The 14013-nt window shown below is 48.4% G+C and overlaps 1 protein-coding gene across 4 annotated transcripts in view; it reads right to left on the reverse strand.

Moving 5' to 3' along the window:
• Positions 1-382: 382 nt before the first annotated feature.
• ZDHHC3 (zDHHC palmitoyltransferase 3) overlaps positions 383-14013 on the reverse strand; it is a 45278-nt gene continuing 31647 nt past the window's right edge. For 2 of the 4 annotated variants that reach the window (XM_080934465.1, XM_080934467.1), the window contains exons 6-7: positions 11068-11198; positions 8711-9080 (exon numbers count right to left, since the gene is read on the reverse strand). In XM_080934465.1, coding sequence (XP_080790591.1) covers positions 8922-9080; positions 11068-11198 — 290 coding nt within the window. In that variant the 3' untranslated portion in view covers positions 8711-8921. Of the gene's footprint in view, positions 1754-8710; positions 9081-11067; positions 11199-14013 lie in introns of those variants that run through there. The other 2 variants (XM_080934466.1, XM_080934464.1) reach the window with 2 other exon arrangements.

The following is a 14013-nucleotide window of genomic DNA, read 5'->3' on the forward strand; positions in this document are numbered from 1 at the left end:
AGCAATTTGGCTGAGGCCTGACATGGTAAAGGGTTTGCTGAGGAGTGTGGAAGACCTAAGCCTGTAAGAGCAAAATGCATACTTCCTAGAAGCATTCTGGAAACAAACAGCTGCAGGATGGGGGTCAATCTGTCCCCAGGGAAGACTAGTTTCAGCCTTAGTGTGCAAGGACATCCAGTTAACAAATCCTGAGTCCAAAGCTGCTTCCTTCTTTTAACTGCTGCTTTTGAGGACCCAGCCCTCTCCACATAGTGCCAAGATGGCTTTCTCATGTTATTGCTAATACATGTTAAAGCAGACCTGTTTGGAGGAAATGCACTTGCAGTGGGGGGGAGGCCACATCTGCAAATGCTGAAGGCCATGGACTACCTAGGATGCTGCCCAAGAATCAGACCACCACTCGGCTCCCCACGGCTTTTCTTTATTAGGGTCCTGAGACAGTACCTATATTGACTGGTTCCACTGGCCCAGGACTCAAGTCCTTTCACATAGAGCGAGAAGAGATGTGATACAATCCTCCGCCGGGAACACTGGGGAATGGTTCAAGGCGTGAGCTGAGGAGTTGTGGTGTTTCTTGAGACTATCTAACTGGTTAGACTGTAGAAGCTGCTGCTGCGGCAACCGGGCTCCAGTGAGCAGACTAGGTCCAAGCTCATCCTGGGTCTTCCTGGTTTAGCAGTCTACATGTCCTGGCCACCATGCACTTCTTTTTTGTTTTGAAGACAGAGTTTCATTATATAGTCAGAACCATGTGGACCAGGTTTGCCAGGCTGCCTGCATGTGTCACCAGGTCTAACAATGCAGTTTTCTGTGAGGTGCCGACTCGGGAGCTGCTGTAAAATGCAAAGGTGGCCATTTCTGGTTGCACCTGTGCCCATGTCTTAGTAGACTTTTTCCAGGAATTCAATGTGTCTTCACCTAGCTCTTCTGGGAATGCATGCTGTGGCCACAGAAAGGCTGGCTGCATTGTTGTCATAACTCAGGCTTGTTTCCACTTGGGTAGGCTCTGCATATGTGCATGCATGTGGGCATGTGGGCGTGTGGGCGTGTGGGATGCTTTTTCAGCCAAGCCCAAGCCCCAAAGGCAGGCTCAGTAGCCCTTCTTCCGTTCTGATTCCCAGTTGGCCAGCCAAGAATACCTTTCCAGGAAATGGCTGGAGTCTCTCTAGCCTTCCAGGTTGGGCTTCCTTGAAGTTAGTATCCTTTCCCCCAAGATCCTCAGCCTCCCCAAGAGAGCCCCCAAGAAGCAGAAGTGGATCCCCAACATCCTGGTCACCATTTCCCTTGCTAGACAGAGAACAGGTACCCTTCCGGGCCCGGACAATTGTTAATGACCATCTCCTTTGGCACATCCTGCTAAGAGGAACTCAGAGAAAGTCCCTACTCTCCTGTACCCTCTATTGCCCCCCCCAACCCTAATGGAAAAAAGGGTGGGGTGACAGTTGGTACCACTCATCAGGAGCAGCCACTGTTGGTGTCTTATTTTCCGTGACCTCTATTCATCCAGCACTTCCACAGAGTCCCTGTCCTTTGTCTCTTCCAACTGGCTCTCGGCTGTTTCCATGTTGTCTGTGTCTGACAGAGATGACACTTGCCGTACCAATCCCTTGTCAATCGGTATCTCTGGCTGACAAGGTCTGGTGAAAGGGTTGAACCAGTTCAGGGAAAAGTCCCCACCAAAAGCTTCCTGGACTGACTTCCAGCTGCCCGAGTGCTCCCTGGGCTGTTTCGTTCGTTGGAGGCGTTCAATGCCCTGAAGGAGAACGGGGCAGAAGGTCAGTCAGTGTGTTACGTGTTGGCATAATAGGGGATGGGAAGTCCAGTAGGGACAGTACCGCTTGCTGTGGCCCAGGCCACTCTGGAAGACCCTTAGGGCTACAGGGCAGAGGAGAAACTGTCAAGCAGGAAAGCAGGACTAGCACTGGACTTGCCTGTCACCCACCCTTCCTACAAAGGCAGTGGTTTGCTACTGGGTGGGGACCGGATACCCAAAGACCGAGGATATCTTCGCTTCTGTAGGCGTGAGCTAGACTATCACCTGTGAAACCACTAAGGCCAGCAAGCTTGGCATGGGGAAGGCTGAGATGTGAGGACACAGCACAGGACACAAACATGCGAGGGGAAGCATCAGATGTCACATGCAGTGGCCACCAGGACAGGCCACCGTGGGCTGTGAGGTTTGCTGTTAGATCTGTTCATGCAGTGGGCATTCCCAGGGCCTCTCCCGAGCTGATCACTCACCTGCTGAGGGTGCTGGCTTTGATGTGGCCCCCAGGCCACAGAAAGAGGGTTGATGGGTAAGAAAAAGCCCCAAATGGTTATAGATACAGACAGATCAGATCTCCAGATTCATATCATCCTTACAAAGGCTCTGAGCCTAGTGTGACCTCTGTTTTCTCCACCTCCTCTGGAAGCCTAGGGAACTTTCTGAGTTTCCCAGACAGATACTAATGCACTCAATCATGACTCAAGACCCTCTTCTCCCAAGAAAGACTTCTGTGGTCCTAATTCTTCTCTCCCATGTACTTTTCTTCTGTAACCGGAATATGGCACATCCTTTTTGTATGTAATGCAGAGGCAGACAGACACACAGACTGATCTGACCATATCCTAACCAATACTCCAGCACTCTCCCCATGACATCTCAGGGACTTAAGTTTCTTGACACCTTAGCCGAGCATGGAGGCAGAGTCAGGTGGATCTCTGTGCATTCCAGAACAGCCAGGGAAAGAGATCCTGTCTTAAAACAAACAAAACCAAAAAACAAAAACAAACAAACAAAAAAAAACCCAAAAAACCCTGACCTCATGTTCTCTCCTTATGTGAGACAACCATAACTTAGGGGCCGGTGGTCACTTACAGCAGGAATGGACTTAACACAGCAAGGTCAGAACTGCCAAGACCCAAGTGGATCAGCAGCAAGTGTTTCCAGTTATGGCAAACCACAAATCTGACACACCAGTGCCCCTCCTGCCCCAAACCACAGCCTAACCCAATACAAGAGCAGCTGACAGAGTAACCGACCTACAGTTTTTCACCAGGTAGAACTATTTTGGAACCATACAGAAGTGGTTTATTCTGAATTAGATAAGTGTCTTAGAACCAACTATACACTTAAATGATTTGTATTACATTATGTGAATTTATCCTCAATTTAAAAAAATCTAGGTCAGGACAAATTTAAGACTGAGGAACTGAGAGAAATAGGGTAAAGAGTCAAGTAGTAGAATGTGGAATCCCTGCAGACAAAAGGCAAGCAATGGAACCTCTCCTGAGGTAAAGGACAGTAAGTTTCAAGAGTTTTGTTCTTAGGGATAAAATGGGTTTCAGTCTGCTGCACAGTTCAAGCTGGCCTGGAACTCCGAGGCTCACATAATCTTCACACCCTAGTTTCTTGAACAGCAAGGACTACAAGTGTGTGCCACCACGCAGACTGCAAGCTCCCCCACCCCGTCTTTTTTCTTTTCAAATCACTTTCTTAAAAGAGAAAGGAATCTGTTGTTGTTGTAAGATATTTATCTTCAGTAACACTGAATGTCATACAGAAGATATACAATTTTGCTGGTTTTTATAAGTCTAAAATTACTTCACAATGAGAAGTTCAAACATCAAAAGAACCCAAGACAGAACTGACCCTGAGTTATCAGGAGTTCAGAAGCAGCAATACAGACTAAGTAACTAGTTCTATAAATCACAACAGTGTGGCACTGACCCTGAGCCATCCTGTGACCTGTGTCCTACCATAGGGAGAAGAATTTTGCACAGGACACCGCCATGGAGCTGTTACCATTGCAGACGGTGTGTATTTCTGTGGACTTGTCTACACTTCATGTTTTCACCATGGAGCAAGCATTAGTTTTTTAATAAGAACAAGAATCAGGTAAGACCCGAGTTTTACTAGCCCCTACAAGTCATGCAGACAGGCATATGCTGCCTCAGCAGCCCCTGGCCATCCCTTGCAGCAGCAATGACAACAGAGGCAACTAACTTGCAGGGACCCTGCATCATCTCCTGCCTGGTTATCACCTGCAGTCAGTCAACAAGGGCCAGGGCAATATAGTGGGACAGACTGGGTATACCACACTAACTTGGAATCCTCCAAAGCCAGGAACACAGATCCTGACACTGACACACACACACACACACACACCTTGTGAAGGTGTCAGTACTGAGGTCCTGAGGGCATGAGACAGCAGCCCAAGTTTGGTTGGAAAGTTATGCAGAAATTGGACAAGTGCTTTTCTCTCCACTAGGCGTTTTCCTTATTCTCTAACAAAGCTTCACTCTGTGGGTCTCAAAGTCGAGTGCAGAGGCTGAGCAAGCCCAGGTTTCCCCTGTAAAGTAGTGGGATCAACTGGTCTGTGTGTTGACATTCCTTAGCAGCTACATACATAGACAGCAGGAGTGTCAGCTTTGAGCATAGAAAGAAAATACTCAGGCTGGAGAGACAACTCAGTGGTTAAGAGCACTGACTGCTCTTCTAGAGGTCCTGAGTTCAATTCCCAGTAACTACATGGTGGCTCACAACCATCTGTAATGGGATCTGATGCCCTCTTCTGGTGTGTCTGAAGACAGCTACAGTGTACTCATGTACATTACATAAATCTTTAAATAAAGAAAAAAGAAAAAACTCCAAGTAAATTGGTGCATAAACAAATCCAAGGGCTTCTTTTTCTAAAAGTTGTAGAGTTAATGTTGTCTGGAAGGCAAAATTCTGCAGCTCAAGGCTCACAGGTGTGAGCCATGTCAGGGTCAAGGGAACACAGTGAGTAGGTAAGCAGAACTTGGCCTCAGCTGAACGCCCTGTGGAAGCTGACCTGTGAACATTCACCAACACCCCAGCACGGAGGTGTGATGCCTAAGACTCGAGAGGGCGGCAGAGACCCCAAACATGAGTTCAGGGCTCATAAGACCCTTGGAACAGGACTCCAGTGCCAGCAGATGAGATGCTAGCATCCCTATAGCAAGCTCTGTAGAGCTGACCAGACGATACCAGCTCAATTCATCAGCAGCTTCACACCCTTCTACTGAAGCCCATAGCATGATACATCTTCCTGTTGCAACCCGGAACATATACACAACCAAAATACTTCCAAGTATTCAGCAGGTAATGTATTTTTAAAAGTTTTTTTTTTTTTTTTTTTTTTTTTTGGGCTGGGCATGGTGGCACATTTTAATCCTAGCACTCAAGAGTCGGGGCAGTGGGGGGAGTGGAGAGGGAGGAGGAGAGAGGGTGGGCAGGACAGAGGCACTGGTTACATAGACTGGATAATTCCAGCTCCCGTATGACTGTTACACACATAGAAACTAAAGCCTACACCACTCTACCTTCTCTTTTTATCCAGTGTTTACAGAAACCAGACGAGTGGGTGATTATGTTTTACAGACACCAAGTAAGGCTTAGGGAGCCTGTCCAAGGTTATACTCTGGCAGTTAAATGGTCAAGCAAGGGTTGGAACTCACACTGAAGTTGGACAAGTGTTGCCACTAAACTCCCATCACCCCAGTTGAAATTTCCAGGCATCCTTTATTCCACAGGAGAGCTGGTGGCACCTTTCCTCCAGAGGGTCTCTAGCAAGTCACCTTTAAAGTGTGGCTTCACGCTCCCAGTCATTGCTCCTTTCTCTCTCTTTTTTTTCTTTTTCTTTTTTTTTTTTTGACCATGGGAAAGTAGGGGAAGGAGAAAGCAGGCGAAGGCCTAGGTTTGAAAGAACATGCTTAGCAGTGTCTTCTTTCCTTTTCTCACTTTGAAACAGGCTTTCACTGTGTGGGTCTTGAACTCCTGAACTCAAGCCATATTCCGGTCCTAACTTCCTGAGTGTTGGGACTACAGACACACATCCCTGGCTCTTAATGACGTCTTTGTCTTTTGAGATAGGGTCGCATGTACCACGGGTTAATCCTGAGCTCTCGGTATGGCAAAAGATGACTTTGAACTGACCCGACCCTCTTGCTTCAACTTCCAAACTTGCTGGGTTTGCACATGTGCACCTCCATGCTTGGCTTCAGATAAAGAGCCAGCCCTGTGAACGAAACTACAGTGGAAAATGAAGACCAGAACACTGTAGTTGGGTTGCTCAAACACTGTGGGTCTGGAGAAGTCACTGGACACTCCTCATTGGAAGGTTGGTTCCTTGGTTCTACCCTTGTCTTGCTGGCTCTTCATTAAAGGTGCCATTGGTCAAGACAAACTCAAAGGACATGTTTAAAAATCATTAGAGGCTGTTTTATACATTCACAGACAACAGTGGAAGGGATCAATGGTTCATCCGTGGGAACATGATGGCCTCAGATACTGTATCCCAGGAACTGGGCTGCTGCACCTACCACCTGTGGCAGGGCTAACCTGAAACCCCACCCCTGTAAATTCTGAGGTCCTGAGTCTGATCCTCAGCACCACACAGAAAAGCACTGGCCCTCCTTTTTTGCTGGAACTACTTGTGTCCCTTGGCTAGTTCACTCTTTGGAACTAGTGCACTTTATTTTGAAAGAAGAGAAATTGAGAACTTTAGTCTGATATGGAGAGTCCCAGCCCATCCTCCTGGAGTGGGGTGTCTGTGGTGCCAGTCTTACATGGGCAGTCCTTAATGAGCACTTGGTAGTTTGTCTTATCTGGAAGATTTCTCTCATCAGGATACAGAGTGGCTGAGCCAGAATGAGCAAATGCTAGCTACCCTTTAACCCTGTAAATCTGTCTTGTAAGGTCCAAGTGTTTACCATTCTGGAAGATGGGCTACAAAGTAAGGGCCTTCACAGTAAGGGCCAACGAGAAAGACCTTTTACTCCATCTGAATGGATCAGAAGACTCAGGCCACCCTGAGTTAGTCCCATCTTGAGTCCCTTTTGATGTGGTTTGAGCATTAAGGACATTCACTTTATGGCCTCTGGCTTGTAATAATGCAGAGAGAGACTCATGTGGAACCTGGGTAGCAAGCTGGGCGCATGCCTGTGTGTGGGCTTTAATCTCAGGACTCAAATTCCTACAGTGCCATCTGTTTACTACGTTCCTCAGAAATTCCACCAGGAAAACTATGAGCCATTCATAAAATGCCCTTAAAGGCCATTTCCTGAGTTCCGGTCTTGAGGGGAAAAGTGTGTGTGAGAGAGAATGGTGACAAGAGAACCATGGTTGCAGTGTAGCTACCCGTTGCCACAGCAGGTCTATCCTGAGTACCTGAGCAAGGCTAGACCCTTCTAGCCTGCTGAACCTGGAGCAGGCCACACCTCTTTCATATATACCAAGAGAGCTATAAAGTTTTAAAGGCACCTGAAGAACAAATGCTACGATCTTGATTTAAAATAACTTACATATATCAATGCATAAAGTTATGTGTAAAATCATACACACGCACTTAGGATCTCAGTCTAACCAGCACGCAGAGGCAAGTCAAAGCCTACTGAGGTAGGGTGGTGACCAATTCCTCAGGGTTGCCACATCTGTCATCCCTATACACCATCAAGAACTGCCAGAGTAGCACCTAGCACTGTGGGTAGACGTTAGGCACTTTCTGTTGGCAGAGCTTTGGTTCTCTGCTCGGCAGGCTCTGGGCCTAGACTCCAGAAAGACTGACCTGGAGACACAGAGCATCCTGCCTGCAAAAAGTCCATTCATGGCCTTTAAGAACAAAGGTAAACTCGCTCACCCTGCAGCCTGACACTATCTGCCCCTCTGCATAGGTCATGGGGAGAAAGCGGAGCAGAAGCAGGTTTGGAAAAGGTTTATTGCATTGTTTCCATGTGGAAGCACTGACAGAGTTGGGAAGAGGCAGAGTGTCCCACCAAGTTCTGAAAAATCACAGGGCTATATTAACTTTCTTCCTACCCACAACTAGAGTGAAAAACCTTATCCCCACCCCCACCCCAAGCAAAAGCTAAAAAGGGAGTTTTGTGGTGATTGCTTTAAAATCCACTGATGTGGGGGACTTCATAGTGCTCAGGTTCCACGTGGCTGTAGGGTTCAAGAGTGGAATTCTCTCGGCACATCCTACATCCTCCGATCCAGCTCTTCCCTGTGTGACTCAGCAGTACCTACCAATGGGAAAGCTTGTCTGTGCGGGAGGCTGAGGAGCAGGTGAGTAGAGGCTACCTGGCAACTCTAAGATGTTACCAAACAGCCACAACCACTCCCTAGGCTACACACGCAAGACACATGTCTGTGACAACTGGAGAACTTAGCTCCAGAAAGTGTGTACCCATGACACAGTGAAAAATGAGATGATCCCGACTGACTGACATCTTGCTGGGAAAGGGTGGGGACTGGGGTAGGAAGTGGTTTTTTCTTCTTGTGATTGTATAAGGCATTTTGAACTGGGAAACATCTTCCATAGTCTTCCCAAAAGCCAGAGTGCCACAATTACTGACTCAGAACAGAGGCCCCTTTACCTCTCCCCACCTCCCCCCAGTCGTTCCATATACCCATGCCCACCAAGTACAAGGCTAACAATCGATTTCTGTCCACTGTACCAAGGACCCTTATGACAGCTCCAGCCCCAACCTTTCCATCCTTAGGTCTCAAGAGGTTAGCATCATCTTCGACGAGGTTCTGAGTCCTGTGGGCGCCAGTGCTGCCCTGTGGGCAGGAAGAGGTCAGGGCCAGTTCATCCACACACAGCATCAGGGGGCATTCAATTAGTAGAAGGAGCAGGGCCTGGGCAGCACCCTCGACATTAGTCATGCTGACAGACAGCAGAGAGGAAACAGAGGCCAGAAGTGATTTTAAAGGGAAAAAGAGCAGCTTCAGTCATCAAAAATTGAAAGGATGATTTTTTTTTAAAAAATAAAACATGAGGACTTTTTTTTTCTCTGCAATGCTCAGCCATTTTTCTGAAGACATAAAAAAAGTTTTAAGAGTTTTGGCCTAAACATTCACGAGCGGACGGGAGGTGCCATGATGTCTGAGTGGCAGTGCTGGTCAGGGTCCGTCAGACCACATACTGGTACGGGTCTGCCTTCCCTTGGTCTGGTGTGGCAAAGGGGCTGGCCCAGCCTAGAGAGAAAGGGTGGCCAAAAACGGCTTTCATGTTCATCCACTTTGTTTTTTTAGCCCATCTTCTCTCTTCCTTTTTCAACTGTTCTATTCCCTGGAAACAAGAACAATCCACTTTCAGTCAAGCTGTTAACCTCTGCAGTTTTGAAAACAGTAACAGTCAACTTTACGTCACGCAGTCCACCTCTGTGGTGTGGGGAGGGATGTCCACAGGCCACAGGCGGCCAGAGTGAACACTTCTTTTTCAAAGCAGTAAAGCCATCCATACAATGAAGCTTTCTTCTGTCTCTCATGAGAAGTGTCACTAAAAGTGATTTCTGGTGGGCATGCATCTACAAGGCCCTGAGGAAGACGGGACAGTGAGCTCTTAGCAGTCTCCTGGGCCACTGGTGCCAACAAAATCGACAGTGTCTAGTTCTGAGTCCTTGCTGGGTCAGGAAGTGCTCTGAGGCACCTGTGTATGCAAAGGCTTTGATGTATGAGATTGAAATTCTGACAGCAAATGGTGGCTGTTGGTGTGGTAAAGATGCATAGGGGAGCTGAAGCTACAATGACCACTTTGCAGACAAAAAAAAAAAAAAAAAAAAAAAGCAAAAAAACAAAAAAACAAAACAAAAACCCAACAACAAAAGAACACACAGATGAAGTGACTGCTCTGATACTGTATCATCAGCCCAGAGGGTCAAGGAGCAGCTGCTGGACAGGCTGAGGAGACACAAAGGGGGAGGGTAAGACAGCAAAAGGCAGTTGATAAGAAGAGAAACCACAAGAGGAAGATGGAACGAGTACAGGTTAGAGGGAGGACGACTTGCAACCACAGTCACAGTGAGGAGGTGAGGAGGGTCGTCCCAGAGGAGCTTGAAGGACAAGGCAGTTCTCCCAGCTTGTACCACTTTCCTCGTCAAGTCTCAGGAAAAACAAAAATAAAAATGGGCCTAGGAGAAGGTGTGTTTTCTTGCCTCCTTCAAATATCGCCATCTGGCTGCCAGAAGCAGAGAGCAGGGGCTGTCTGTCTGTCCTGAGTTTTGGCCAAGAATGGGGTGGGGGCAGCCATGCTTTTCTCACAGCCTAGGGACCCAGGAGGACATCAGTTAAGGATGAGCCACATGAGCCACAGGCAACACAATTCTGTTTAGGGACAATCTTGATAAGGAAAAAGAACTAGAACCAGACTGTCACTTTATCTATTGCCCCTAGAACATGCTCCGGGGGACCTAGAAGTACTTCCCAAATGGTCAGGGCCTGACAGTCACATTTGACTTCCTGTAGGTCTTCTGTGGAGCAGCTAGTCCCACTTACCAATTAGATATATGGCTGGATATACACCAAACCAATTGCAAGGATATGAATTCTTTTAAATGAAACAGAATGGCTAAAAGCACTGGGCACCACCTCTAACTCACAGTGGCACTCTCTCTGGCCACGGGCAGCATAGCCCCCTCTCTGCTTCTAGGCCCACAGAGCTGGAGCACTTGAAGAAGCTGTCCTCCATCTAAAAGCTCTCATCTGGGAAGGTGGTGGGCAGCACTCATAAAGCCAAGAGCAAGCAAGAGTTTGAATCCGAGTCCCCATGACTTCCTTTGTTCACATTCAAAGCAGTGTCCTGCCCACCCCATCTTCTAGAACCCAAAGCACAAAAGTCAAGAAATGTCATATCACAACCACTTCAAGTCTTCTGGGTACCTTTGGAAGACCAGAAACTGGATGTAGGACATGAGGTGGGTGGGCGAGAAGACAGGAGGATGGGATGGGCAGGGCCCAGACTGTACTGTCCTGTAGATTCAACAAAGCAGATCTGTCTCCTGGATCCAGTCGTGACATCAGTTCTAGAAGCTGATGTCTAGAAGCCTTGCTGGGAAGGACAAGAGCCTGGCAGAATGCCTGACAGGGTACAGTGTGTAGTAAGAGAGACTCGTGCTAAAGGCAACCTCTGCTTAAGGCTGCAGGCAGGGCCATTCCCATGCAACCAGCTGAACCTGAATAAACATGACCAGGCACTGTGCCCTGCACCCTGGGCCCTCAGGACGGACAGGTGACTGGGTCCCGCAGCTGGGGTCAGAGGAGGTGGGCGCCCTGCTTACCGTCTCATCTGTGCAGATGGAGTGCACTTGGGTCCCAAACATCACTGATGTGAAAATGAGGAAGAGCAGGGCCTCAAAGCACAGCAGGATGAGCAGGATGACGGTGGTGGGTGGTGAGAAGGAGCTGCACTCTGCAAGGAAAGCATTATGGGGGTTGAACTAGCTGTGGGGCTCCCCACCTCACCCCACCTCACCCCACCTCACCCCACCAAGCTTCCACTTGCCTCCCGCTTACTCCCTCAACAAGTGCCCAACAGACTGGGCTGTTGGAGTCCTCTTCCCTAACTAGTGTACCTCAGCTCATCATGCTTAGGCCACACAATGGCCAGCTTGGAAGAAGTCTATTAGGCCTCATGACGCCTCCTTACCCTGGAGAACATAGGATGCAGGTTCAGAAGCCCAAAGTCCTGGCCCAGCCAGATCTTTCCTAGAGAGGTATTCCCCCATCCCCAGACTGCCCCTAGCTCACCCACCTCATGCTTACTTTGGGTCCCAGGTGAGAGACAAGGGTAGGTCCAGAGGAGTGCCTGGTAGTTTGGGGACTTAAAAGGGGACTCTTTGCCAAGGAGTGGCCTGACCAATGAATGGAAATGCCCCTTCTTGCCAGAGACATGTACGTGTCTGAGACTGTCAGCCTCTCACTGGAGCCTTTACTGTTCTGCTCATGGTTGTGCTGGCTCTAGGCACTGGCTCACCCTTCCGCTGTAGAGCAATGTGTAACTACAAGTGTGATTTCTGAGCAGTGAACAAAGCCTAACTCAAACACACAGCACCCTAAGGCTCTGAGGGAGATAGTGTTTGAACGGGGACTGGCGATGTGGTACAGGCAGCTGTTTGGTCCCTTCCTCTGCTGGAGAGGCGGCATGTGGGAAAGAACAGGAGTGAAACCACTCACGGCGTGTTAGGGAGGCTGGCAGGGAGCACCTCATCTGATGTCTCTCCTGGAACTGCGTATGGAGTGGTAGATACTCCATGTGAGTATCTACCACTCGTGAAACTGATGCCTGTCATATCCACTGGAACTGACAAATTCTCCTGGTGCCTCATTGGGCAGAACTTGGTCTTAGCGGCCCACCAACCAGGAGCTTGGCTGGTTGATTACAGGCGAGGTCCCCTGGCTGGCCCTGGGTGAAGGGTGCTGGGAAGAAGCAGGGCTCTATCCAGACAGACATAAGTAAGCACAAGCTCCAACTACGATCGTCCTAACATTCTGCCCTGCCTGCCCGTCCCATCTCTTCCATGTGGAACTGGGATTACCCTCTCTTTCCTTACCTGACACCTGTCTCTCCCACTAAACCTACTTTAGGTTCCAGGCTGCATCTCTCTGGGCAAGAGGCTTGGGCATCCTGAGACTTACTTTCTCTTCAGTACAGGGATATGGGTAAGAAATGATAACAGCACTTATATACCTTGAGTCAGCTGTGTTTCGAGATGTGCAATGTGCGTGCACGTGTTCACTCACGAGAGAGGGCATATCATTATCAGCTGCCCTGTTACTAGGGGCAAAGGCAGAGAGTGCCTCCACTCCCTCCCTTCTTTCGCCAGGCCTTAAGAATTTCCAATAGGAATGGATCAAGGTCCAAGGAATGTCGAGCTCCCCCACTCTTCTTTGAATGTCAACTCCAAGCACCCATTCTGGGGCACAGATCCTTGAGCCTTTTGTACAAAATCTATTCTGGAATGGGTGCCTGGACTCCACTCCCTCCATCAGGAATCTGGCCGGTAGGACCCTAGTATTGGAGGCAGCAAAGTTTAAATGCCTGCTTGACACCATGGCTTGAACCTCAGGCTCTCTTTTACCAGGTTTTCAGGTAAGAACTTGGAATTATGTTCATACTCTGACCCCAGATTTTTATATACGAGTACACTGTCAGATCCCATTACAGATGGCTGTGAGCCACCATGTGGTTGCTGGGAATTGAACTCAGGACCTCTGGAAGAGCAGTCAGTGCTCTTAACCACTGAGCCATCTCTCCAGCCCTGACCCCAGATTTTTATCTATAAATAAGGAACACTCTCCTATTCTGGGGCTTGTAGGGTCTGCATTGCTCAAAATACACTCTGCATATTTCCTAGCTCCTAGTGAGCTCTAACAGCCCTGTCAGCCCGACCACAAAGCAAAGACAGCCAGTCACTCCTGTGACAGTCTGGGTAATGCTATCATTGCCCAGTTAACCTGACATAGGAAGGAGGTTTGTGATGCTTTGACCTCATTGGACATCCTATATCAAGTTGCCAAGGCCACACCAGAATTGATGTGTCTTGTTAGGGCCTAGCCAAATACATGTACTTTCAGAATGCTCACCAAATGAGCAAGGACTGTTGGACTCACTTCTACACATGGTATCCTGCTTGTCCCTGCCCTCCTCTCAGAACTGGAAAGGGGTTCCCTGCTCAGGACATCCACCTCACAGACTCTGAGTGTCAGAGTTCTAGCCCCTCCCCCCATGTGGCTGCTTATTATTTCTTGCTTTCCTATCCCTGATTCTCCCTGTCTTAAATCTTCACATTTAAATGAATTTAAATACTTGTGAAGCAGGGAGACAAGGTCTAAGATCTTAATCTAAGTTAGTATTATTAAGATAAGCAATTTGAAAAAACCTATTACACCCCCTCAAAACAAACCCACCACCCCTCTATGCTCTAGACAAAAAGTTAAAAATGGATCTCTGGGAGACTGGGTTGATGACCTTGATTACAGTGCCCTGTTTAGAGCTAGGGTGTTGCCTGGAGGAGGAGAGGCTAGTGTAGCGCTGGGCTCCACCTCCAGCGGTGAAGGAGTAAAACAAGAGCCTTGCAGACCGAGACTCGATGCTTCTGCTCCCTCCGCAGGATCCCGGCCTCTGCTGACCTGAGGCCCATTTTCTCTTGGGATATGCTCAGTTTGATTCTGTCCAACTTAGTAAGTTGCCTGTCTAAACTGGAGGGTCTATTTTTTGTCATTAA

Source organism: Micromys minutus, assembly GCF_963924665.1.
Source record: "Micromys minutus genome assembly, chromosome: 21".
NCBI lineage: Eukaryota > Metazoa > Chordata > Mammalia > Rodentia > Muridae > Micromys > Micromys minutus.